This window comes from Saccharomyces cerevisiae, chromosome XVI (assembly GCF_000146045.2).
Source record: "Saccharomyces cerevisiae S288C chromosome XVI, complete sequence".
NCBI lineage: Eukaryota > Fungi > Ascomycota > Saccharomycetes > Saccharomycetales > Saccharomycetaceae > Saccharomyces > Saccharomyces cerevisiae.
The window spans coordinates 624415-647234 of record NC_001148.4 but is presented as its reverse complement, the minus strand read 5'-3'; the positions used below and the strand labels follow the sequence as shown (position 1 = coordinate 647234).

Genomic DNA, 22820 nt, shown 5'->3' with positions numbered 1-22820 from the left:
GCATTTTGTTATTATATATTACAAGATGGAAGAGAAAGGTTAACCACCGGGTAAACGAAGCGGGAAAAGGAACCAAAAATAAAGGACAAAAGGCTTTATCATTAAACAATAAACGTGGGTGATGAAGACAAGAAGACGGGAAGGCTGGTGATTTGTAAAGAGGAAAGTCTGGACAGATTGTGCAAGGAACGAAGGGATGAAACAGATAGTCAAAAGAAGCCATGCCATCAGAATAGTTGCAGCATTAGGAATCATAGGCCTGTGGATGTTTTTCTCGTCTAATGAACTATCCATCGCTACGCCGGGCCTAATCAAGGCGAAGTCTGGTATAGATGAAGTGCAAGGGGCGGCTGCTGAGAAGAACGACGCTCGGTTGAAAGAGATCGAGAAGCAAACCATTATGCCATTGATGGGCGATGACAAGGTGAAGAAGGAAGTGGGCAGGGCGTCGTGGAAGTACTTCCATACCCTGCTGGCCCGTTTTCCGGACGAGCCTACTCCTGAAGAAAGAGAGAAACTGCACACGTTTATTGGGTTGTATGCAGAACTCTATCCATGCGGGGAATGTTCATATCACTTTGTAAAGTTGATTGAGAAGTATCCCGTACAGACATCTAGCAGGACGGCTGCCGCAATGTGGGGATGCCACATTCACAACAAGGTGAACGAATACCTAAAGAAAGACATATATGACTGTGCTACCATCCTGGAGGACTACGATTGTGGATGTAGTGACAGCGACGGTAAACGCGTGTCTCTCGAGAAGGAGGCTAAACAGCACGGTTGAACAAAGAAAGATTACATTAATCAATTATAGTAATAGTAAATTTTTTATTATTTTATATTTTAAATTTTTTTACTTTCTCAGTATTTATATTACATAAATATGTATATATCAAAAAGTTTCTGTCGTAGAAGAGACCCGATCCGAGGTTATTGAATGTAAGTGCGGGAAAGTGCAGATAGAATGACAATGAATGCTCCGGAAAAAAAAAAAAAAGTACGTGACTTACTTGCCCAAGTAAGTAAAGATGCCAAGTGTCTTTTATGCTAATAGTGTGCTAATTCTCGTGTACAACACTTACAACAGAGACAAAGAGTTTTTTCTGGAGTGTGAGCGGCTTGAAGCAGAGGCATCCAAAAGAGCGGCATTGGCAATAGCCAGATTCAGGTCATCGACGTTTGCGTCAGAGTTCTTTCTTGAGCTTGGCTGAGAGACTGGCGAAAGAGATGGGATGACAAAAGGTTGAGAAACGTCAGAAGTTAGTTCTAAAAAGGCGACCATTGTTGAAATTTTTGTTTTTTGTGTTATTTGTGTGAGTTGTCAGTAAAGCTGTTTTGTAGTTGCTTGTTTGATGATGATTTTTTATATTTTACAAGGACTAGAGGAAACAATTGTGAGAGTTGAGCTATTGGAGAAATCTAGAGACCTTATATATGTGTCTGTTCTTCATGCTAATTGAGCCCCCTCTAAAGTTCTCTTACGTTATAGAGCGTCATGACAACGATTGATCACGCAGATGACTAACCGCCAGTCACAGCGCATATTAGCGCGCAAATGAAAAGAATGACCGACCCGCCGCGGAATCGATCTCGGATTTGCGCGGGGACAGCCACACCCACCTTCCGCGGACCTGCGGAGGGTGGTTTTCGGCAGGCGGTTCCCGGACACCAGGAAAGGGGCGCCCATTAATACCCGACTTCGGCGGCCACCGAAGGCTCAGGGGCGGGGAGGAGGCGTCATGAAAAAGCATGATTCACTGCATTACCAATCACGCACGCACGCAGTCGGTGCACGCAGCGCAGGCCGGGTGCGTGAATGACTGATTCTGCTACCCTCTTCTGGTTCGTTTCTTTTTCTTCTTTTCTTTTCTATGGATGTTCTTCTCTTAAAATAATAGTACGTACAAAACTACTTATTTAGGCTTCAAACCCACTACTACTTTACGGTCTTCTATATCTTTATTTGAAGGTATATCCAATGATTGCCTGCGTGGCCTTGAGGGCCTCGTATTTCACCCTAGAATCTGAATGGTTCAGCAACTCCATGATGTCGGCTTTGCCGCCAGTCTTGTCGAGAACGTCGATGCTCTCTGGTAGAAGCTCGACCACGTGAGTGATGTCGTTCAAGGCGACTTGGATAATGATCTTTTCTTGTTTCGCGTTGACGTCGCCGTTACGGACCTTTGCTTGCAAGAGTTCGATCAATTGTCTAAAGATCTTGTAGTTGTCCTTCTTGAACTCGTCAATGTTATCGGACCAGAAACCGTTGTCGACATGTGGTGGAGACCAGCACAGCAACTTGGAGTCCAATTCGGCGACGTATTCATCGAAGGAGGTCAATTCTTGGTACTCGTTTTCTAGGATTTCCTTGAGGTTGCTGATGTCTTGACGCAATTCTTCGTCGGAATACTTTCTTTCGCTCAAGCTCTGTACGGTGGGCAACGCGTTGCCGAGCAACAAAAGTTGCTTAATCACCTTCTTGTGCTGCTTGACGCGCGTGGAGCAACATTGCAGGATGATGGATATGCACAATCTGGACACTTTCTCCTTTATGGTTATCTTAACCAATTTCAAGAGGTCCAAGAAATCACTCAAGTATTTCTGGACTAGCTCGTTTGCAAAAACTGGGTTAAAGGTCAGCAACCATATCAATAGTAAAGAGTGGTACTGCAATTGAATACCCAGGTGGTTGGAGTTTGTTGCAACTATCCGCGTGGCCAATTGAGAGTCCGTGGCACGTTGCAGGATCTTGAATAAGGTGGGCATGAACTTCTTCTCATGCAACCATATCACGTCACGATACTCTGGTATCACGGCCAGTTCTTGCAATAGTCTGATGCACACGTAACAAGTGTCCATCTGCTCAATGTTTTGCAAGATATTGATCAAGTTGTTGTTTTTCAACAGCTTTTCCACTAGTTTCACATTGTGCAACCCATTTTGCACTAAGAGTGAGACCACGTTGAACCCAGAGATTAGCACAGTCTGGAAGTCTCCCTTGAGTGACACATCAAATAATTGTTCCAATTGCTTGGGGTCTTCTTGGAAAAACTTCACGGTATCGTCTCCATACTTGTCAGACGATAACAATTCAGCTATTAGGTTCTGCACAGATTTTTTGCAGTCTTCGTTGTCTGAGGTGGAAAGTAAGTGAATTAATGGTATCAACGTCTTGCCATTCACTTTGAACCCGGAATGTGCATTGTTCGAAGATGATAAACCGTCACCAATGTTCTTCTTCACCAGAATGGATTCTAACGCTTTTGCAGTAGACGCATCAATTTCGCTCAATTCCTCAGATCTGGCTAAGGCGTCCCATGCCACTGACCTCGAACGGATTATACTACGGATCTCATTGAAATGAGTACTGTCCATTAAAATTTTGGTTGCGCCCATTGTTCCTGAAATCGCCAGTGCACTTTTATATCTCTTGTCTTTGAATTATTGCAGGCATTCTTTTATCAGGAAAACAGTCATATACAATACTTTTTTTTTTTTTCATTATCAAACCTTTTTTTTTTTCCTGGTCTGGTTTGGGAAGAAAAAGCTCTCCCCCTCGTGTAATTATGCACGGGTAGGTAGGGTAATGGCATGAGGAAAACAATAGAAAATTATTTTAGAGCAATATACAACACAGCGTCGCTTTGCAGAAAAAAAAAAAGAAAAAATTCGACTGTCGCAGCCTCTTATTTTATGTCATTACAGTTAATTTATTAGAAATTAATTTTATAAATTTTGATTTTTTCTCATGCCTGTTTTTGATCGTGAGATGGGAAATTTTTTATGTAAAAAAGTAATGTAATATAGTAGTAAAATAAATAAATAAATCATTAATATTTCCTGTGCATTATTGTTAGTTTATTAGTAGATTAGTTCCTGCCTAAAAAAAATTTTGCACCATTGTATTATGCTTATGAAGATTCTCTTTCAAATTCCTTCGTCATGTCAGCATTGTCAATAGCACCGCAAACAGTTTCACACATGATACCTGTAACCAAGTATGGGTCGATGTTGGAAGCTGGTCTACGGTCTTCAAAGTAACCGTAACCTTCCTTGGCGACGGATCTTGGGATTCTAATTGAGCTACCTCTGTTGGCGACACCAGAAGAAAAGGCAGTCATGGAAGCGGTTTCATGTCTACCAGTTAATCTCATGTCGTTATCGCTACCGTACAACTTAATGTGTTCAGCGTGTCTCTTGGATAACTTCTCGATGGCTTGTTCGATGTATTTCATACCACCTGGTTGTCTCATTTCCTTGGTGGAAACGTTAGTGTGACAACCGGCACCGTTCCAGTCACCCTTCAATGGCTTTGGATGGAATGAGATCTTGATACCAAACTCTTCTGCCACTCTGTGCAAAAAGTATCTGGCCATCCATAATTGGTCACCCATGTCAATACCGGTACATGGACCGACTTGGAATTCCCATTGAGATGGCATGACTTCAGCGTTAATACCAGAAATTTCTAATCCGGCATACAAACAAGCTCTGTAGTGAGCTTCGATCATGTCTCTGGCATAAACCTTACCGGCACCAACACCACAGTAGTAAGGACCTTGTGGAGCTGGGTACCCACCCTTTGGCCATCCGTAAACATCGTCATACATGTCAAATAGAGTGTATTCTTGTTCTAGACCAAACCAGATTTCTTCATCCTTATGAGCAGCAAATAGCTTGGCAGCTTCGTGTCTGTGGTTGAACTTGTTTGGAGTACCGTCATTGTTGTAACATGCGGCCAAGACAACAATGTTGTCACCTCTCCTGAAGGGATCTGGGTAGTAAGCAACGGGTTTCAAATAGATGTCAGAGTCGTGGCCTGGCGCTTGGTTGGTAGAAGAACCGTCGAAGTTCCATTCTGGCAATTGGTCAATGGATGTGATTCTCTTCTTCAAAGTTCTACCTTTGGAACGTAAGTTACCAGTACCATCGATCCAAACGTATTCGGCAATTATTCTACCTCTTTGGTCCAGTTCTAGATATTTTTGTAAAATTTGAGTCTTTTCGATGCTTGCTTCAGCCATTTTTGATTATATTATATTATATTATGTTTAATTTTTGTTTCGGTTGAACTTCTTCTATAAATGAAATGAAGTTAATTTCTCACAAATATGTATGTGATTCTATAGTTATCTTTGTGTGATGTTCTTACCTAACGAAAACAAAGACAGAACAACCTACGAACCAACCAAGCCTGAGAATTCGATATATAGAATCACTCCCTTATATATTACAAAAAAAGAAATCTACAAACTAAAATAAAAACATGGCAAACAATATGCGTCGGAGTCATCTTTAATTCATTATCAAGCCTACTACTTACACCTGACCGCTTACACTAACAAATGAATTAATTTTTCACTCTTTTTTCATATTACTTTTCTTTTTTTCATCCTACTTTTTCTTTTTTTGTTTGTGTTTCGCTACACAGGACATCAATGCGGCATATCAGCCTACTCTCCTGCCAAAAATAGTGTACTATTTTCGCATATTTGGGGAATAATAATGACCACAAATGGCACTATGATGCGAAAAAAATTTTCGATAAAACACCGTCTGGCATCGTCTGTGCGGACCAACTGCTGTAGAAGACTTTTTTTTTTCTGCCTTCGCGAGCTTATCTTATCTATTAGGGGAGCGCAGTCATCAATTGTAAACAAACGTGCGAAGCGATCCGTAGTCCTATCCGGGTAACACTCATCGTCCGGCCTCCGCCCCCTTTTCCCCGGGAGAACCGTATGCGGGTACTGGGTTTAGGGGATCCTTGTTTTGGTTCTCGCGAGTGTTTTTCCGATTGCGAGATTTTATTTTCCCTTTCGCATCATCCGGACGAGCCAAAAGCGCCATTGTTCCGGCCGCACGTGCAGCGCATGTGTACTTGCGCACTTTTGTTTACTATTGTCCTGACAAACTGATTACCAAATGTCTTTGAACAGGTGGGACAAAGAGAGACAAAAAAGCGGCTATCATGTAGCTGGGACGATATTCCGCCGCCGGGTAGCGCATATTGAAAAATGGCTGTTTACAGTGGGCCTCACTAGCTTAGAGTTCATCTCTATATAACTATTTATACAGTTTTTTTATATTAGAATGGGTTCATCGAGTTATCGCGTTTGTTTATATGTCCCTCACTCAAAGTAGGGGGTGGACTGAATCTTGAAGGAAACCCGCTTACTCCTTACTGATAGCTACTACCGGCGCTGAGAAAAATGGGTCGAGATCTCATCTCCTTCTAGCCGCCTACAATCCCTTTTGGATATTTGCGCCTTACCACTAGTTTGTTGCGTTCGTAGCCTGCGACTGCTTTCTGTCTCTTTTCAGCGTTTCGTAATCTTCCTTAGAGTACCATTTTCCCAAGCTCCATGATGGCAGATTGGCCATTGTAAGGGCGCCCAGCCATCCCTGGATTTTACGGTCCATCATGACTTGGTTGGCAAAAGTTGTCAATTTGTATTGCGGGAACCTGATTGACAGCTCCTTTATTATGCGTTGCTCCATACCTTCGATCAGAGAGGTAGATCCTGTGATGATGACGTTCGTCAACAGTAGCGAGTATACTTGTTCTGGTGATATGTTGCTGCTGCTGGCAGTACTGTTATTATCGCCAACATTGGTGTTTATATGGCTTGTACCCAATCCGTTTGGGTTGGTGGAGGTATTGGCCTTCATTGAATTTATACTAGCGCCGGCCTTCTTGACTGATTTTGCCATTAGCGGTCCCAGTCCGTCCTCTGGTGAGAATTTGTCTGATATCAGTTGAGGTTTGAAGAGATACTCTGCGAATTGGTAGCACTCCTTAAGGTCCAAGGTTAAAGTCTTGTTTAATGGCTTGAATAGAAAATTTTTCTTTTGAACCAACGGATTGTTGGGGCTTCCCGTTAACGCCGTGTACTGAAGTTGCTGATCCATTTGTTTTAACTGCTCCTGTTGCTTAGCGTATATATCTGCTTGCTCTTTGTAATACCTTTCCAACTCAAACAAGTCCTTTTCGCTTACTTGCAACATAGTAGACTTGAATTGCTGAATCCACGTGCTTGCTTCGTACCAAACGTCGGTGGACCTTTTTTGCTCGTCGGCCATGTTTTCCATGTCGTTCTCTTCTTTAATCAGTGGAGCCAACCTTTCGTGTACTTGAAAATCCAAGAAATCACCGCCAAATTTAGATCTCACTACAGCATTCTTCACCACAATACCGTCAATGATGGGAGTAACGTTACAGCCTGACGCGCCGATATCAATCACGAATGCAGAACTCTTGCCCATGGATAGGGCAATTGCCAATGGCTCGATTACAATCTGGAATACTGGTACATTTAATTTGTCGAACGCCAGCTCATAGTAGCGCTCTAATATGGCCATGTCCGGTTTACCATTGGTGGCAGGCATCGTAATCACCAGTGGCAGTTCCTCGGGTGAAACTTTCAATTGGGTGTCGTACAGATATCTCCACTGCATCTCCAATGCGTCCCAATTGTACGGTAACCCTTGGCTATCTACCAATGTATACACCTCGTCACCATTGCGTTTTTCTGCCGCAGCGTCTATCATATTGTAGGTTCCGAATATAAACTCAGCTTCCCCCCCCTCATCTGTTCTTTTAATATAGCTAGAGGGTATAATGCATTGTGGCAATTCAACGTTACTAAATCCAGCCACCGTTCTGTGCGATCCGTTATGTATCACTACGCACTTCCTATTCAATGTCATTCTTGACAGATCCTTTATAATGTAGTAATTCTCGCGCTTTTGCTAATAGCCTACTACTCTGTTCTATCTCTCTTGTTTACCATTTTCCGCTTTGTTTTCTTGTTTGAGGTTTGCTTTATTTTTTCTTTATTTTCTTCGAAACGCGGCCATCATTTTTTTTTTTCAGGATCACTCAAGGTGAACAAGTCTAAGTATTGAAAGGTGTGAAGACTTGCCGATGATATACTTATATGAACGCCGTGATGCGTACGTCTTTGATGGAAATATTGTATATATCTCTTTCTTTCCTTATAATCACTGTTCTCTCTTGTGTAATAAGTAAATCTATTCGTTTCCGTGTAAGGCGATAATTTTTTTGTTTGAAATTTTTTATCAAGTTTTTTTTTTTCTTCAATTCTAACCAGCTCGAAGATGACTTATGGCCTTGATCGACCGGGCTTTTAAATGAGTCTTACGGCCCAATGTGTTACTTTAGAATAGTTCCTTTCTGCTCGTCTCTTGCTTAATGCTTAGTAGATCACTAAATAAAGTAGTCACATCTATAAAGTCGTCTTCGATAATCAGGATGTCATCCGCTACCGCTGCTGCTACTTCTGCTCCTACTGCTAATGCTGCTAATGCTCTAAAAGCTTCAAAGGCTCCAAAGAAAGGTAAACTACAAGTGTCTTTGAAAACACCTAAGGGTACGAAGGATTGGGCTGATAGTGATATGGTTATCAGAGAAGCCATTTTTAGCACTTTATCTGGCCTATTCAAGAAGCATGGTGGTGTCACTATCGACACACCTGTTTTCGAGTTAAGAGAAATTTTAGCAGGCAAGTATGGTGAGGACTCCAAACTGATCTACAACTTGGAGGACCAGGGTGGTGAATTATGTTCTTTACGTTACGATTTGACCGTTCCTTTTGCCAGGTACGTTGCCATGAACAATATTCAGAGTATCAAGAGGTATCACATTGCAAAAGTCTACAGAAGAGACCAACCAGCCATGACTAAGGGTCGTATGAGAGAATTTTACCAGTGTGATTTTGACGTTGCAGGCACATTCGAATCTATGGTTCCTGATTCCGAATGTTTGTCCATTTTAGTGGAAGGTTTGACCAGTTTGGGAATCAAAGATTTCAAAATCAAATTGAATCACAGGAAGATTCTTGATGGGATCTTCCAAATCGCTGGTGTTAAAGATGAGGATGTGAGGAAAATCTCTTCTGCTGTCGATAAGTTGGACAAATCTCCATGGGAAGCAGTCAAGAAGGAAATGACCGAAGAAAAAGGTCAATCCGAAGAAACTGCTGATAAAATCGGTGAGTATGTTAAATTAAATGGTTCTTTGAAGGAAATTCACGCTGTTCTATCCGCAGATGCCAACATTACTTCAAACGAAAAGGCTAAACAAGGTTTGGATGATATTGCTACTTTGATGAAGTATACCGAAGCATTTGACATTGACTCATTCATCTCTTTTGATCTTTCTCTTGCAAGAGGTTTGGATTACTATACAGGTTTGATCTATGAAGTTGTTACTTCTGCATCTGCTCCACCAGAGAATGCTTCAGAATTGAAGAAGAAGGCCAAATCTGCAGAAGACGCGTCAGAATTCGTTGGTGTCGGCTCTATTGCAGCCGGTGGTCGATATGATAATTTGGTCAACATGTTCTCTGAAGCTTCCGGCAAAAAATCTACTCAAATTCCATGTGTTGGTATTTCATTTGGTGTTGAAAGAATATTTTCTTTGATCAAACAAAGAATTAATTCCTCTACAACTATAAAGCCAACGGCTACACAGGTGTTCGTTATGGCTTTTGGTGGTGGTAAGGACTGGACTGGTTATTTACCCGAAAGAATGAAGGTTACTAAGCAATTATGGGATGCTGGCATTGAAGCTGAATATGTCTATAAGGCCAAGGCTAATCCTAGGAAGCAATTCGATGCTGCTGAAAAAGCGGGTTGTCACATTGCCGTAATCCTCGGTAAGGAGGAGTACTTAGAAGGTAAATTACGTGTCAAAAGATTGGGCCAAGAATTTGCCGATGATGATGGTGAATTGGTTAGTGCGGCTGACATTGTTCCTATTGTTCAAGAAAAGTTATCACAAATTCATGAAGATGGTCTAAATGAGGTCACTCGTTTAATTAAAGGATTATAAACTTGATAGCTCATGTATTTACAAACCTTCGTAAAACTAGACATGTATAATGAAAAATAAATCGATTCAAATTAATTTATAAAGCATATAGAACTAAAAAAAAATAAGTATAGAAGGAAGTTGCTCATTACCCTGTATGAATTAGTGTATGTATTTAAAAACCAAGGGCACCTTTCATTACATCTTTTCCAGTCTGCTCAACAGCCTCGTTCATTGTTTCTCCCATGGCGGTAGCATAGTCGTTGAATCTATCTTCAACGGCGTCCCATCTAGTTTCTACAGCTCGAGAAACATTTCTTAGTACCCCGTAACTACTGTTCCTGCCCTTACGGGTGGGCTTGGTATACTGGTGTTCCGGATGGTTCGCATTATTATCGTCTGAAGAACGCTCCGAGAAACTTCCCTCAGCAATGATGCTCTCTTTGTATTTGGATGCAGGTCTATTCACGCCACCCAATAATTCATTTAATTGAGCGGGAGTACAATATACAGTGCCTCTTGCCCACTGTAATGAATTTACTTGTGGCCTATAGGGAATCCTGATTCCATTGATGTACAGTGTGTCAGAAACTGGCGCTAGCGTATCCTGTTCCTTGACAGTAGAAAATAGTGACGCCTGAAATTCACTCACTCGAATCGCTATATCACCATTTCTTAAAACAGATGATTCTGTAATGTATTTTGCGGCAATTGGAAATGGAATATGTTCAGACATTTGTTCTTTGAAATCTGGAATAGTAAAAACTCTTAGATGGCCATTGATTTCTAATGTAATTATTACGGTTAGGTTCTTCCTATCATTATTTTTCTCAACGGTTGAGATGTAAGATAAACCTGTCGCGGCAAGCGGGTATTTGAAACCTTTATGTGTACTTTTAGATTTGCCCAGTGTTATTAATCTGATATCATCGAATCCAGTTATTAATACAATACCAGGAATGCAAAGGCCTTTACTTAAATTCTGCATTTTTGGAATAGTTGCCAAGCAGCTAGATTTTGTTTCCTTTGAAAATGCATCAATTTTGTGTATCGGACCCTTACTGGTAACATTAGTAATATCCATTAGTTGCACATCGAACTTTCCACCTGATGCAGGAAGAATTTTGTATGTGATTACCTCGCCCATATCAGTACCACAGACCATCAATATACTAGAGTAACCATCGTCTCCATACTCCATAATTACGAATTCGATGCAGGTAACACATGCGCTTTGAGCTCCCGAGATTTCTCTAATGTTTTCCATGTAAATGATTGCAGGACCTCTTCTATCGATCAACATAAGGCTTCCGGCAGCATATGCGATTCCAACAAATCCAATATTACTGTTGTTGATTGCAGATGTTTTCCCTTTGTTGGCATGCACGGCAGTTGATGGCATAAATCCCTGCCTAACACCGGTAGGTGCCCTGTCTCTCACATCGACGAGAACACCATTCGTATTATTCAAAGAAAACCGCCTGAAATTCATCTCCAGGTCACCGCTTTCTGGTCTGTTCTCAACACTGTAAAACTGGTTTACTTCATATTTGAATAAAACAACGTCTCCTGTTTCAATTGACACCGCCAACTCGAGAGTCTCTGCGGCAAAAGATATCTTATCAACTGCTAGTTCTTTGGCCTTGTTCAACGTTCTTGATAGATTCACTTCAAAGCTAGCATTATCTTGTATATCCCCATGGGAAGCATCGTATATCCTAACTGAGCCATTAGAATGGCCGGTAATGAATGCTGTACCGTACTCAGCGGGAAGTTTTTGCCTTTTTGTTCTAACCCCTCCCTTCAACAAATAATCCTTGTTTTGAGCTGCAGAAAGCGCACCAAGCCATAATTTGTTTGGTACAGAAGCGGCCATTGAAGTCGTGGCTAATGGTCTCAGCCAGGAAAGATTTTGAGGGAATAAAGAGGCTTTATCTGTAAATATTCCAGAAGGATATAGCATTGTTTCTATCTCACCGTTACCTAGGATTAACAAAATTAACCCCGGATTATGACATCCTGCAAAATACGGGGACTGTCTTGGAATTGGTAGTATATTCACTATTGGCACATTGGTTGGTAAGGGAAATATCTTCATTTGTTTCGGATTTGCATAGTAGTTCTTCATACCTTCATAAGAGGTTATTGAATATCTAGGTGTGTAACCGAGGTCGATCATAGTGAGACTTTGATTATCTCCTCTGCTGATTGACTTATGAGAGATGAGTAGTGAAGTATATTCTGGATTGTTTTCACACATCCAATACACTTTCGAAATTTTGGCAGCATTAGTACTAGAATCGCGTATGTAATCAGGTTGTGGAACATTGATTTCTGTCTCAAACACTGTCCTTGCCATGATCATATGGCCTGAATTAGCATCCCAGAAAACCAAGGAATTGTCTTCATGAATAGTGATAATGTGCAGTGAATTAGGGTGATATAAGGACTGAATAACTTTGGGAGTTCTCTTTTCATTGGTTTTTTCTGAGAAGTCGCCTCCTGGAGCAAAAGGTGGTAATTCGTATATGAAGGATTGTTTGATTTCGTTCTCAACCAATGAGTATGTTAGAGTTACATACTCATATGATATTAAAACAGTTCCAATATCTCTAGGGTTCCACTGAATGGATACTATAGGTGATAGTCTTGCAGCCGGAAAAAATGAGCTTTTTTGTAGGTTGTCTAATTTGAAGGAGGAAAGTTGATCCCTATCTATGTCGTAAACTATCATTGAACCATTTTGAAGGCCGATTAGCATCCAGTCTAAGGATGCATCTGTGTCAATTGATGTTATTTTCCCCGGAACAAACACTGTTGTAAGTACTTTTTGAGAATATAACGATAAAACATACACAGTATCTTTTGCGTTAATGACCACCAAATAGATACCTTTCACAAATCTCATTTCTTTTATAGCAGATCTATCCTCCAGTTTTATAACCACTTCCACTTGTTGCTGGCCATAAATATGGACTTCCCCTGTGACTGTAGCAATTGCCAATAAATTTTGGGTGAAATCGAAAGCGGCTGCGATCGGTTTACTGCTCATCCCATATTTGTTGGTTTCTGCTAGTGAAAAAATTTTATTTTTGTTATTTGAACTTATAGGAATCTTCAAAGAAGAGGAAGATTTCGCATCTTTGGAAATAGTAGATGTCTTTGAATTTTTGGATTTAAAAGACGCCTTTGAGTTCTCAATGGGTGTCTCTGAATTTTGGCCTTTTAGGGACTTAAATGCTTCCTTAACATTTTTCAGACGTTTGCTACCGAACATTTTGTTTTGCTCTTATGTGTATAGAGAATTAGTCAGAAATAGTATTGCTTGCTCTTCTTGTTTTATATTTAACATATTCCAAGATTTAAATTCTAACGTGATTAGGTTCATTTCGTTTGAATTTTCATTTTTTACTTTTAACAAAAGCGCCGAACAGGATTCTAGAAATTAAACAAAACCAACTAAACTATAAAAACGGATATTTAGTTCGGTATTGAAATGCTAAAGAATAAAGAAAAGACGACCTTTCTAAGTTATTTTTACTAAGTGTTCCATGAAAGTAAATAATAAGCCAAACTTTTACAAGAATAGCATAAAAATACATACTCATTATACATAATGCAATATTAAAACCTTTATTTTATCCGCTGTTAAGGATTAGCTTCAGCATACGGTGTTCCCCTGCACTCAGTTCTTCTGCATCGCTTAAACCTTCTTCTTCCATAATCACCGGGCCACTCCATGGTCTTTCTTCTATCTTGTCATCATTTATTATAAAATCTCTGGATAGCAACTTCTTAATATCTACATGTTCTATGAGCCCAATTAAATTTGTTACTTGCTCTTTTGCCTTTGATGAGACAGTTTGGAGTATTCTTGATGCACCGGGTAGAGTTTCCAAAACCTCAAAAAAATGCATAATTTCCTCCTTAAAAATTTGGACAGTATCAAAATCACAATGTTTACACTTTTCTAAAATAACCAATAATTTAGGTTCAGTAACCAATCTTTCAAGAGCCTTGAATTGTTCAGATTTTATAAAGATATCCAGTACATTGATTTTTAAAAGATATTTTTGGGGCGATTTAACTATATCAAAAACCTTCTTTCGGGATCTGGACAAGCTGTTTGAAGCTTGTGTTCTCTTTTTCACCAAAGTAGTCAGCTCTTTGAGCCGGTACAAGTCTTCGAGCTGATCATTGGCAAAATCTATTCTTGTTTGCACTTGTTCCTCGGTTAAGGACCCCAATGAATTATTTTCAAAACAGGCAGTTAATGGGGTACCTCCTGTAAGCTCCCTTTTCATTGACCAATATTTGCAAATATCAAATGCGCCTGCTGGTGGGTTAGCTAAGCCAAAAAAATCAACGACCTTTTGCAATATTTCAGCAAAAACATGTGGTGCTACCGGCGTTTGATTAGGTGTTTTCCAAATTGTTTTGTTGAATTTTGAATTTGTCCTATCATTAGCTTCATTATGCTGAGGAGTTTCGGTTTGTAATGTAGAGAGTAGAGAGAAGTATTTTCTAGCTTTATTAATACCTTCTATACTCGTTTGCCATCCTCTAGGTGCATGCTTGTGGCAGAAACTTTCGACTGAATACTTTTGGGAGAATTGATTAGAGGCCAATTCTTGAATAGTGCATTTCCCTTTACTCATGTAGAGACCAGCTCGACGGGCACACGTGACATGATATGCTGTAAAACAGTTTCTTTGAAAGCACTGAATGCAAGCACCCATCTTCTTTTTACAGATGTAGCAGTTAAGTTTCCATCGTGATACGCTAACATTTTGAACGCCTTCTATAGGTTCCATATAATGTAAGTTTGAAAAGTATAGCTCTGGAAGCCATAGAGCACAAATGTTATGTACCCAAGAACCGGTGTCTGTTTGTTTGAATGCACCTGTATGACTTGGACACATTAGACAAGTGGCAAAGTTATTTTTTGAGATCATACATCGTCTACATAACCATTTTCCTTCCGGGATAAAAATTATACCGTAACATTCTTGATGCACAGCAATATCGCATCCATCACAAAAGACAATTGTATTCAGATTGTCACTGTCTGTGCCTAAACAAACTGCACACGCCTGGTCCATCGATAAACCTGTTCCATCATCAGAACCATATAGCTCATAATTCTTACAGTCCCTTAGAATATTATGCCTAGCAATCAGACTATTCGTTGAGGGTATATGTTTTTCAATATGGAACCATTCAGTTTCTAGTGTAGTCATTAAAATTTCAAATATTTCGTGAGACATTTGATCTTTAAAATACCTCTTATTAAGGTAGTGCAAATATAATTCATCCTGTTCATCCATGTCATACTGAGGCTTGAAATTAACAAGATTGGGTGAAATACTAGCGAATTTCTGAATTGCACTCTTTGTACTCGTCGAAATAGTAATATTCGGGGCTTCTTTACTAGAGAATTTGGTGAAGTAGGGTGCCTCCACACCATCGAATTCTTTTTGTTGTTGTTTATAACTCTTCCTATTTCTTACTTTGTTTATATGATAGTACCTGGATATAAAGCTCTCATTAAATCTAACGCAGTATGGATTTTTCTTACCTTTTAACTCATTCGTAGTTATTTTACATTTTTGAAATTCCACTTCGTTCTTCTTCAGTACTAGTGGTTCAGTGGTGACTCTCCCCTTGAAAATCAATTCTTTAGTTTGTACGCTTTTGACACTCCCGATCTCTCTGTTATTCCGATTTGAAATATCATCTGAGTCAGTATCGGTGCTGTTATCCTTTGTTTCCACTAAGGGAACGATGAACGGCAGTAAAGTATCGGCATTAAGATCAGGATAAAAATCTTGGAAGTGCTTTTCTTCACGTAGTTTAGGCCCATCATCTAATGATCCCCTATTCATTAGGTGCTAAGTCGTACAACGCCCTTGTCAAAGTTATTTGAATAAAAAAACCTAATACGTTGAAAAACTGCACGGCTTTCAAACTTTCAAACTTGTTTATTATTATCGTCTTCCATTTTTTTCGGTGCTACAATTTGCGATGAGCCGAAAGACATATATTCTACGTATATTACACGAAAAAAAAAGTTAGTTCGGACAGGTACATATTTGTACAAATGTATATATATATGTGTGTGTGAGGTTTATAAAAAAAGTGAAGATATTAATATTTATGATGAAATCTCGTCATATCTTGGTGGTTCAGGACCCGGATGAATTATTGGACCAGGCCCCTCTGTATCATTATCATTATTATCATTATCATTATAATTGTAGTCGGTATTGGTAAAAGTGCGCGGACTATACCGTGGTGTGAATATATTATTGTTAAAGTTCATTGTGACAATGTCTCTTTTAAATAGCGTGGCCGCGGTCTCCTGTTCAAAGATATCCTGCGAAAGCAAACCGTCCATATTGCTATAGGCGTTATTTTCATTCCCCATTTGTAGCGCATAATCTTCAGTCCTCAAGGGGCGTGCTTGTTGCTCTTGCTGGTCCCGGATTGGGGCACCGTTAGACGAGTCCGAAACAGCGGTTGTTTTTGGATGTAAGGTTGACAGGTAACCATTTGCGAGGGAAGTCGACCTAGACAAATTCAACTGTTGCATGGAAATGTCATCGGGATAATAAGATACAGAAGATCTTGGTGATGCTGAAACTGATGTTGCCTCTTCAAAAGTTGGTGGCAGGACTTTAGAAGATTCAGTGGTGGCCATGTCATAAGTCGGTAAGTCTATATTTGAAGTGTTACAAAGGTCAGAAATCAAATAAATTGGTGTATCAACAATTACTTCATAATGCCTTATGATTTTTGAGCTACCACTATCAGTTTTGCTAACCCTCAAGACGATTTCTAATTTATGAGAACATTGGATATTCTTAAAATGCATACTGTCCAAATATAAACCGCGTCTTGGTTTATTCAACCGTGTGTAGTGCTGAATGGGAACATTCGAGCTAGTTTGCAAAGATGTATTCGAGTTTCCATTTGTATCATTGACCTCATTATGATTCTTGTCTTGCGGTATTTTATGAACTGTCTTGGAAGCCCTGTTAGGGCGACCCACTAGAAAGCCCAATACATTGCCGTTATTAGAGGTGTTCTCACTCTGAGTTGGATCTTTTATTGGGTCGAAAAGATCGATACCATATGGTGGTAGACTTGCAGCTTTGGTAGCGTCCACTTCACAATATTTTGGAAATTTTAACTTCGTTTTAACAGTAAAGGACTCAGAAAATGGGATATCTTTGTTGTTTTCTTTTGATGAAGTGTAGGCTAATAAGTTATCATCAACTGTATTGGTGACAACTTCCTCTCTAATAGAAGGCCCACTAGTACATTTAGAGGCCACCTCAAATAGAGGCAAGCTTCTGTCCTTCTTTTTTCTCACTAAATATCTCATATGATAGGGATTGCAAGGATCTGAAGCCAATGGATCCAACTGGTCAAAATCATATTGATAGTCTTTACTCCTGTAGGAGATTTTTTCTCTACAACTAACACGAATTCTCTTGACACTAAGACTTTTTACTAGAGGTGCCACTTTAATTGTGATTGGAATTTCACCATTCAAGGGCACATACTTTTGGGCGAATGAAATTTCATAAGAAAGACAATTCTCCCAAACCTTGTTAATGTAAAGTGGCTTATTTGCTGTAGTGACAGAGATTTCTGGCGGAGTTCTCACCAAATTAAGCGGGTACTGTAAATTTATAGTGTCTTCAGAATCATGTTGCATCGCTAAACCACTAGAAGATGCGCCATTATTATCTGACCTTCCGTTAGAATTATTCCTTTTTAAGCGCCCCTTCGCACTTTTTAACCATGAGGAGGGAAATGCGATTTTTCCAGTAGAATTTTTGTCGTTATTGTAGGTTTCTCCTTCTATGGTGTCATCAATTTGAGAATATTCATAAGAATCAGAACAGGAATATGAACGCAGTTTTTGAGGAGAAGAGATAGAAGAAGAACGTGGCCGTGATGCAACCAACTGTGTATGTTCATCCTTCAATTTTGTCGCTAATCTTAAGCTGTAGGATACCCTCGCTGATGGGTAGTAAAGCGATTCAGGAATACGACTGGCAAGCACTATGGGGATAGTAAAGACATAAACACCAGCATTTAACTTGTTCGTAGAATTCGAGGCATTTAAATTGTTTAATATATTTTCCCTAAGAACTGCTTTATTCGAGAAAGAACGGCGTTTCCTCATCGATAATTTCTGGAGCACTTTCAATTTCCTGTTATTGGAATGATTTTCAACGATATCAAGAGGAGACTTTGCGCCTTGCGGAATGAAAAGATTAAAGTTGTCTGCATTTAAGGTCCAGTCCAAAGAACCTATATTATAGCATTCCTCGTTAACATTCTTGGTAGGGGGAAGACCATTGAACCACACCACTCTCACGTTAGAAGTGAGTTCTACTTTAATATCAGAAAGGGTAGTTGATTTATTCAGGGAAAATATCAATGCAAAGCTGAATGAAGGCATTTGGCTATTCCAAGCATTAGGAAGAGAACGCGAGTGAGAATTAGGATGTCTGTTTCTCGCGGGAGAATTGTTATTATTCATAGGGTTGTTATTGCCACTCGCAACAAAGGAATCCGCATCTGTTGTGTTATTGTTCGAGGCCGGAGAAGCACGATCAGAATTGCTTGTATCCATAGCATTACCTGTCCTTGCTGTATTAGAGGGGCTGGTTCGCTGTGTATGTAACGGAAATAGTGATAAATCATTGTTTTCATTCAAAGTGTCCATCGTAGGACATGAAGGGAGGAAATCACTTTCTGCAGTGTTAGTGGACCCGACAGGCTGTGTTCGCGCCTGATTTAAAGAACCATGAATCAGTGATAGATACTCTGTTTCATCACTTTTTGTAGTTGGCAAGAAAACTGATTCTGCACTTGTTGCAATGGAAATTTCCAGCACACTTTTCTTATTATATAACGGTGTTTGCTTGATGAAACCACGATCCGCTAAATAGTCCGATAGCACCCTATTAATAAACATAGTGCTATTACTAGCATGATGTGTTATGAATGACCTAACAATATCATTATTACTAGATATTTGTTTTGCCGCGACTGGATCTGACTCTCTCCTCAACCCGGTGTCTTGCCTTGTGTGTAACTGGTCTATGGTGGTATACGGAACAGAATTCCTGTGCCTATCCGGTTGGTAAGATCCCGTAATATTGTAAGCCTTAGTGCCAACATCTGAAGGAAAACTGTTCCCCCTACACATGGCAGTTGATGCGGTAGAATAGTTACGGTTCATCAAATTGGAATAATCGTCCATACTAGATGTTGGACTATTACCAGTTCCAAAAAAAGAAGAAAGGGCGTCCCTAACACTAGATGACCTCCTTCTACCACTAAATCCTGACGATTTTTGTGGCGAGAGGGAGGTAGAAATCATCTCTCTGTTACGGGCTAGCCTTTGCAATATATCACCCTCGTCGCCTGCAGAAACGTTCTGGACGACATCTCTCTTGTTGCCGTTGCTCGCAATTGCTATTGGGACAGTAGATTGCATGATTGACTTTGCTTACTAGTCTGACTGATTACCCTTGGAGAGCCATCATAATAAATAAAACAGAGAAACGACGATATATATAGTCCAAACCGTGACAACTATGCAGGGAACGGGAGACGGGATTCAATAAGCCGGGGGTCTTTTCCATGTGATACCGAGTAAGGCATAGCCATCATTTGGCAGATCTACAAAATAAAGAAGCCCAGGGTTTGGCCGTGCAGAATCGCTGCGCCAACCCCGGATTTTGCATTTCTTATTCCACTAGGGCTGGTCGTGGGGTACGTGGGGAGCGGTATCCCTTAAAATGAAAAAAAAGAAACTATACCACCCACGCATCCAAACGACCGGGCGAGCGGGTAATAGATGGTTCTATTCTTTAGCCGCCGAAGCTTTCTTCTCTATATACATGTAAATGTATATAATTCCGGAAGTGTGGTCCTGCTACGAACAACACAAACCGATTAATTGATAATGGAAAGAGGAATGAGGTTGGGACAAGTAATACCAACTGGGGCTACAGGAAGGTGGTGAAAGAGGGTATCACATATAAGAACAAACCGTTTATTCGATTATTTAAATCTATTTTAGGCCACGAAGGTAGAGAGGTTGCGAGTGAAAACAACTAACTTTCTTTACGATATTTCTCAATTGGAACTGACAGCGTTAAAGTCCATATTTTGCTACTGATTGCTTTTCTTTGGTGTTATCTACCTTAAGAGAAAAAAAATTCAAATGAAGATTACCCGACTCTGAGTTTTGACGTCCTTAGCTGTTTGTATTCACTGAATTTAGTGGGCTTGGCCATATGAGAATTACAACTAAATCATACTTTTTCGAGATTTTATACTGCTAATATTGGAGAAGAAATATTGACCATCTTGATTTAGCAACGAGAAAGACCTGAACACCATAATGGGCTCTTCGTTGAGAAGCTTTATCAAAGACGTTCGTGGTGCCAAAACACTGGCAGATGAAAGGGCAATTATAACGAAACAATCTGCTAAAATTAGGACAAAATTGAGAGATGACCATCTACCACATGAAAAAAGGCGAGTAAATATCCAGAAACTTCTGTATCTATACATTCTAGGGGAAAAGACACATTTCGGTCAGGTGGAGTCTATCAATTTAATTGCTTCTGACGATTTTGTCGATAAAAGATTAGGCTATCTGGCCGCAACTTTATTGTTGGACGAATCTGAAGATTTATTGACACTCTTAACGAACATGTTGAACAACGATTTGCATCATCCCAACAAATATGCAGTGTCACTTGCACTAACCTCATTAGGCTTTTTGAGCTCCCCTGAATTAGCCAGAGATTTATACCCAGACGTCGAAAATATCATCAAAAATTCAAGAGACCCTTTCCTCTTGAAAAAAGCGCTTCAATGTGCTGCCAAACTAATTTTCAAAGACGTTTCACTTTTAGAAATCTTCAACATCGAAGACATTACTAAGATATTGTCTAGTCATTCAATATGTACTCACGGTGTACTTTTAGGCGTTACGAAAATCATACAATCTATTTTGTTAATTGGATTGAACAGAAAAAAAGATGAGGATGAAGATGAAGACGGTATTGATTACAGCAATGACATCTTGTCTCCATTATCTTTACTTTTGCGTGATTTTTTCATTCGTTTGGAAAATATGAATTCTAAAAATATTGAACCTGGATATGATGTCCAAGGTATTTGTGACCCATTTCTGCAGTGTGAAATAATTTACACTTTAAAACTATACTTTCAAGTTGGTGAGCTCTTAAATTCGAACAATGTTTTGGACTACAAAGATAATTTCTGCGATTTATTGACTCGTATTGCGACGAATACGGATTCAACGAAAAACAGCGGACAGGCCATTCTTTATGAGACCGTGAAGACGATCTTTTCGTTGGATTTGAACCAGCCTCTACGTGTCCTTGGTATTAACATCTTGGCCAAGTTTCTTGCAGGAAAAGATAATAATACTAAATACGTTTCATTAAACACCTTATTAAAAGTTGTTCCCCAAGAGCCTACCGCAGTACAAAGGCATAGAAAATTCATTTCTCATTGTCTGCAGGATACCGATGTGTCGATCCGCATGAGAGCGTTAGAGTTGAGCTTCGCCATCTTGGACGATTCAAATTTAGTGGAATTGGTTAACGAATTGATGAAATTTTTGGCAAAACAGGATGAAGATTCAAAAGATCTCATAATATACACTATAGATCACTTAATTGACACTTTTGATACCCGCGTTGTCAAAGATGAAAGCTGGAAATTAGATGTTTTCTTTAATATCTTAAAATTAGTGGGATCGTTTATCAACTATGAAAAAATTAATGATATTCTAATCATAATAAATAATACGAGCCAGTTATCCGACAAATCTGAATTTTTACGGAAAATGCTGACAATTTCACTAAATGGAACATCAGCGGAGATTTCCGAGGAAAATATTGGTTGGCAGTTGGTTTTGATTTGGTGCATTGGCGAATATGGCGATTTAGTACTCAACGAGGGCAATAAAAATGGTGCAGACATAATCAATGAGTCATCTATTACTGATTACTTACTAACTTTGCAAGAACTCTACACAGCAACGAATCTGAAGATAATCAATTACATTTTAACAGCAGCATTAAAATTATCTGTGAGGTTCCATGACGCGAAAAATATTGAAAAACTAAGACAACTGATATTGAGCTACACGGATTCCACTGATTTATCACTGCAAATGAAAAGCAATCAATACGAGATATTTTTCAATCAGTCAATTTCTGTGAAGAAGATCATTTTAGAAACAATGCCTAAATTTGAAAAAATTACCGAGGAACAGGATAATGGAAAAGCTCTATCGAAAAACCTTATCTCCAACGAACCAGTTGATCTGCTGTCAGATTTATTGGGTGAGGATAGCAAGGCTGAAAGCAAGGCTTCTACTGGTGACAATGTGAAACCAATTGACATATTAGAAGAGATTTTTGGAGAGAAGAATGACATTGCTCAGGTGCCCAAAAATGCGAACAAGGAAGAATCAATCAATCATTCGTCGGCAGTGGAGGCAAACTCAGGTGTCACCTTACCATTGGATGCCAACAAGATATATGACAGTTCCTCACTGAATGTATATGCTTCCTTGCTCTCTGCAAACTCTGGATTAGCACATTTGGATTTATATTTTCAGGCAAAGTCTTTAATATCTGACTTAAAAACTTTCTGTGCCGTTCCTAAAGCTCAAAAGCTAACACTAGGCCAGTTATATCCATCTTCCACAATAAACGCCAGCCAAATTTGCAAGCAGTCATTGAAAATTTCTGGATCTGGGAAACTGAAGTTAAGAGTTAAGTTGGATTTTCATTTAAATGGCTCTTCATCTATCACCAATGAACAGTTCGATCACAAATTCGATGAAACTCTATAAAAAATGCCTTTAAAATTACAGAACATAACATGATTAATGACCTTGCGTTGGATG

At 39.6% G+C, this 22820-nt stretch overlaps 11 protein-coding genes across 11 annotated transcripts, besides 1 other annotated feature; 3 read left to right on the top strand and 8 right to left on the bottom strand.

Annotated features, from left to right (window-relative positions):
- Positions 1 to 39: 39 nt before the first annotated feature.
- On the bottom strand, positions 40 to 399 carry IRC16 (Irc16p; the record flags this gene model as incomplete). Its single annotated transcript, NM_001395041.1, has 1 exon — positions 40 to 399. The coding sequence occupies one exon, from the start codon at positions 397 to 399 to the stop codon at positions 40 to 42; it is 360 nt and encodes a 119-aa protein (NP_001381971.1).
- On the top strand, positions 197 to 787 carry ERV2 (flavin-linked sulfhydryl oxidase; the record flags this gene model as incomplete). Its single annotated transcript, NM_001184134.1, has 1 exon — positions 197 to 787. The coding sequence occupies one exon, from the start codon at positions 197 to 199 to the stop codon at positions 785 to 787; it is 591 nt and encodes a 196-aa protein (NP_015362.1).
- Positions 788 to 1081: 294 nt separating this feature from the next.
- On the bottom strand, positions 1082 to 1285 carry SPO24 (Spo24p; the record flags this gene model as incomplete). The annotated part of the gene is made up of 1 exon (NM_001184516.1): positions 1082 to 1285. The coding sequence occupies one exon, from the start codon at positions 1283 to 1285 to the stop codon at positions 1082 to 1084; it is 204 nt and encodes a 67-aa protein (NP_690847.1).
- Positions 1286 to 1962: 677 nt separating this feature from the next.
- Positions 1963 to 3399, bottom strand: VMA13 (H(+)-transporting V1 sector ATPase subunit H; the record flags this gene model as incomplete). Its single annotated transcript, NM_001184133.1, has 1 exon — positions 1963 to 3399. The coding sequence occupies one exon, from the start codon at positions 3397 to 3399 to the stop codon at positions 1963 to 1965; it is 1437 nt and encodes a 478-aa protein (NP_015361.1).
- Positions 3400 to 3914: 515 nt separating this feature from the next.
- On the bottom strand, positions 3915 to 5027 carry GLN1 (glutamate--ammonia ligase; the record flags this gene model as incomplete). The annotated part of the gene is made up of 1 exon (NM_001184132.2): positions 3915 to 5027. One exon carries the CDS (start codon positions 5025 to 5027, stop codon positions 3915 to 3917), a length of 1113 nt encoding a protein of 370 aa, NP_015360.2.
- Positions 5028 to 6276: 1249 nt separating this feature from the next.
- Positions 6277 to 7710, bottom strand: ARP7 (Arp7p; the record flags this gene model as incomplete). The annotated part of the gene is made up of 1 exon (NM_001184131.1): positions 6277 to 7710. The coding sequence occupies one exon, from the start codon at positions 7708 to 7710 to the stop codon at positions 6277 to 6279; it is 1434 nt and encodes a 477-aa protein (NP_015359.1).
- A 505-nt stretch (positions 7711 to 8215) lies between these two features.
- Positions 8216 to 9856, top strand: HTS1 (histidine--tRNA ligase; the record flags this gene model as incomplete). The annotated part of the gene is made up of 1 exon (NM_001184130.1): positions 8216 to 9856. The coding sequence occupies one exon, from the start codon at positions 8216 to 8218 to the stop codon at positions 9854 to 9856; it is 1641 nt and encodes a 546-aa protein (NP_015358.1).
- Positions 9857 to 10010: 154 nt separating this feature from the next.
- On the bottom strand, positions 10011 to 13112 carry SRO7 (Rab GTPase-binding protein SRO7; the record flags this gene model as incomplete). The annotated part of the gene is made up of 1 exon (NM_001184129.1): positions 10011 to 13112. The coding sequence occupies one exon, from the start codon at positions 13110 to 13112 to the stop codon at positions 10011 to 10013; it is 3102 nt and encodes a 1033-aa protein (NP_015357.1).
- Positions 13113 to 13361: an origin of replication (ARS1623; Autonomously Replicating Sequence).
- Positions 13362 to 13473: 112 nt separating this feature from the next.
- On the bottom strand, positions 13474 to 15720 carry NTO1 (Nto1p; the record flags this gene model as incomplete). The annotated part of the gene is made up of 1 exon (NM_001184128.1): positions 13474 to 15720. One exon carries the CDS (start codon positions 15718 to 15720, stop codon positions 13474 to 13476), a length of 2247 nt encoding a protein of 748 aa, NP_015356.1.
- Positions 15721 to 15989: 269 nt separating this feature from the next.
- CSR2 (Csr2p) lies at positions 15990 to 19355 on the bottom strand (the record flags this gene model as incomplete). The annotated part of the gene is made up of 1 exon (NM_001184127.1): positions 15990 to 19355. One exon carries the CDS (start codon positions 19353 to 19355, stop codon positions 15990 to 15992), a length of 3366 nt encoding a protein of 1121 aa, NP_015355.1.
- A 912-nt stretch (positions 19356 to 20267) lies between these two features.
- APL4 (AP-1 complex subunit gamma) lies at positions 20268 to 22766 on the top strand (the record flags this gene model as incomplete). The annotated part of the gene is made up of 1 exon (NM_001184126.1): positions 20268 to 22766. The coding sequence occupies one exon, from the start codon at positions 20268 to 20270 to the stop codon at positions 22764 to 22766; it is 2499 nt and encodes an 832-aa protein (NP_015354.1).
- Between the last annotated feature and the right edge of the window lie 54 nt (positions 22767 to 22820).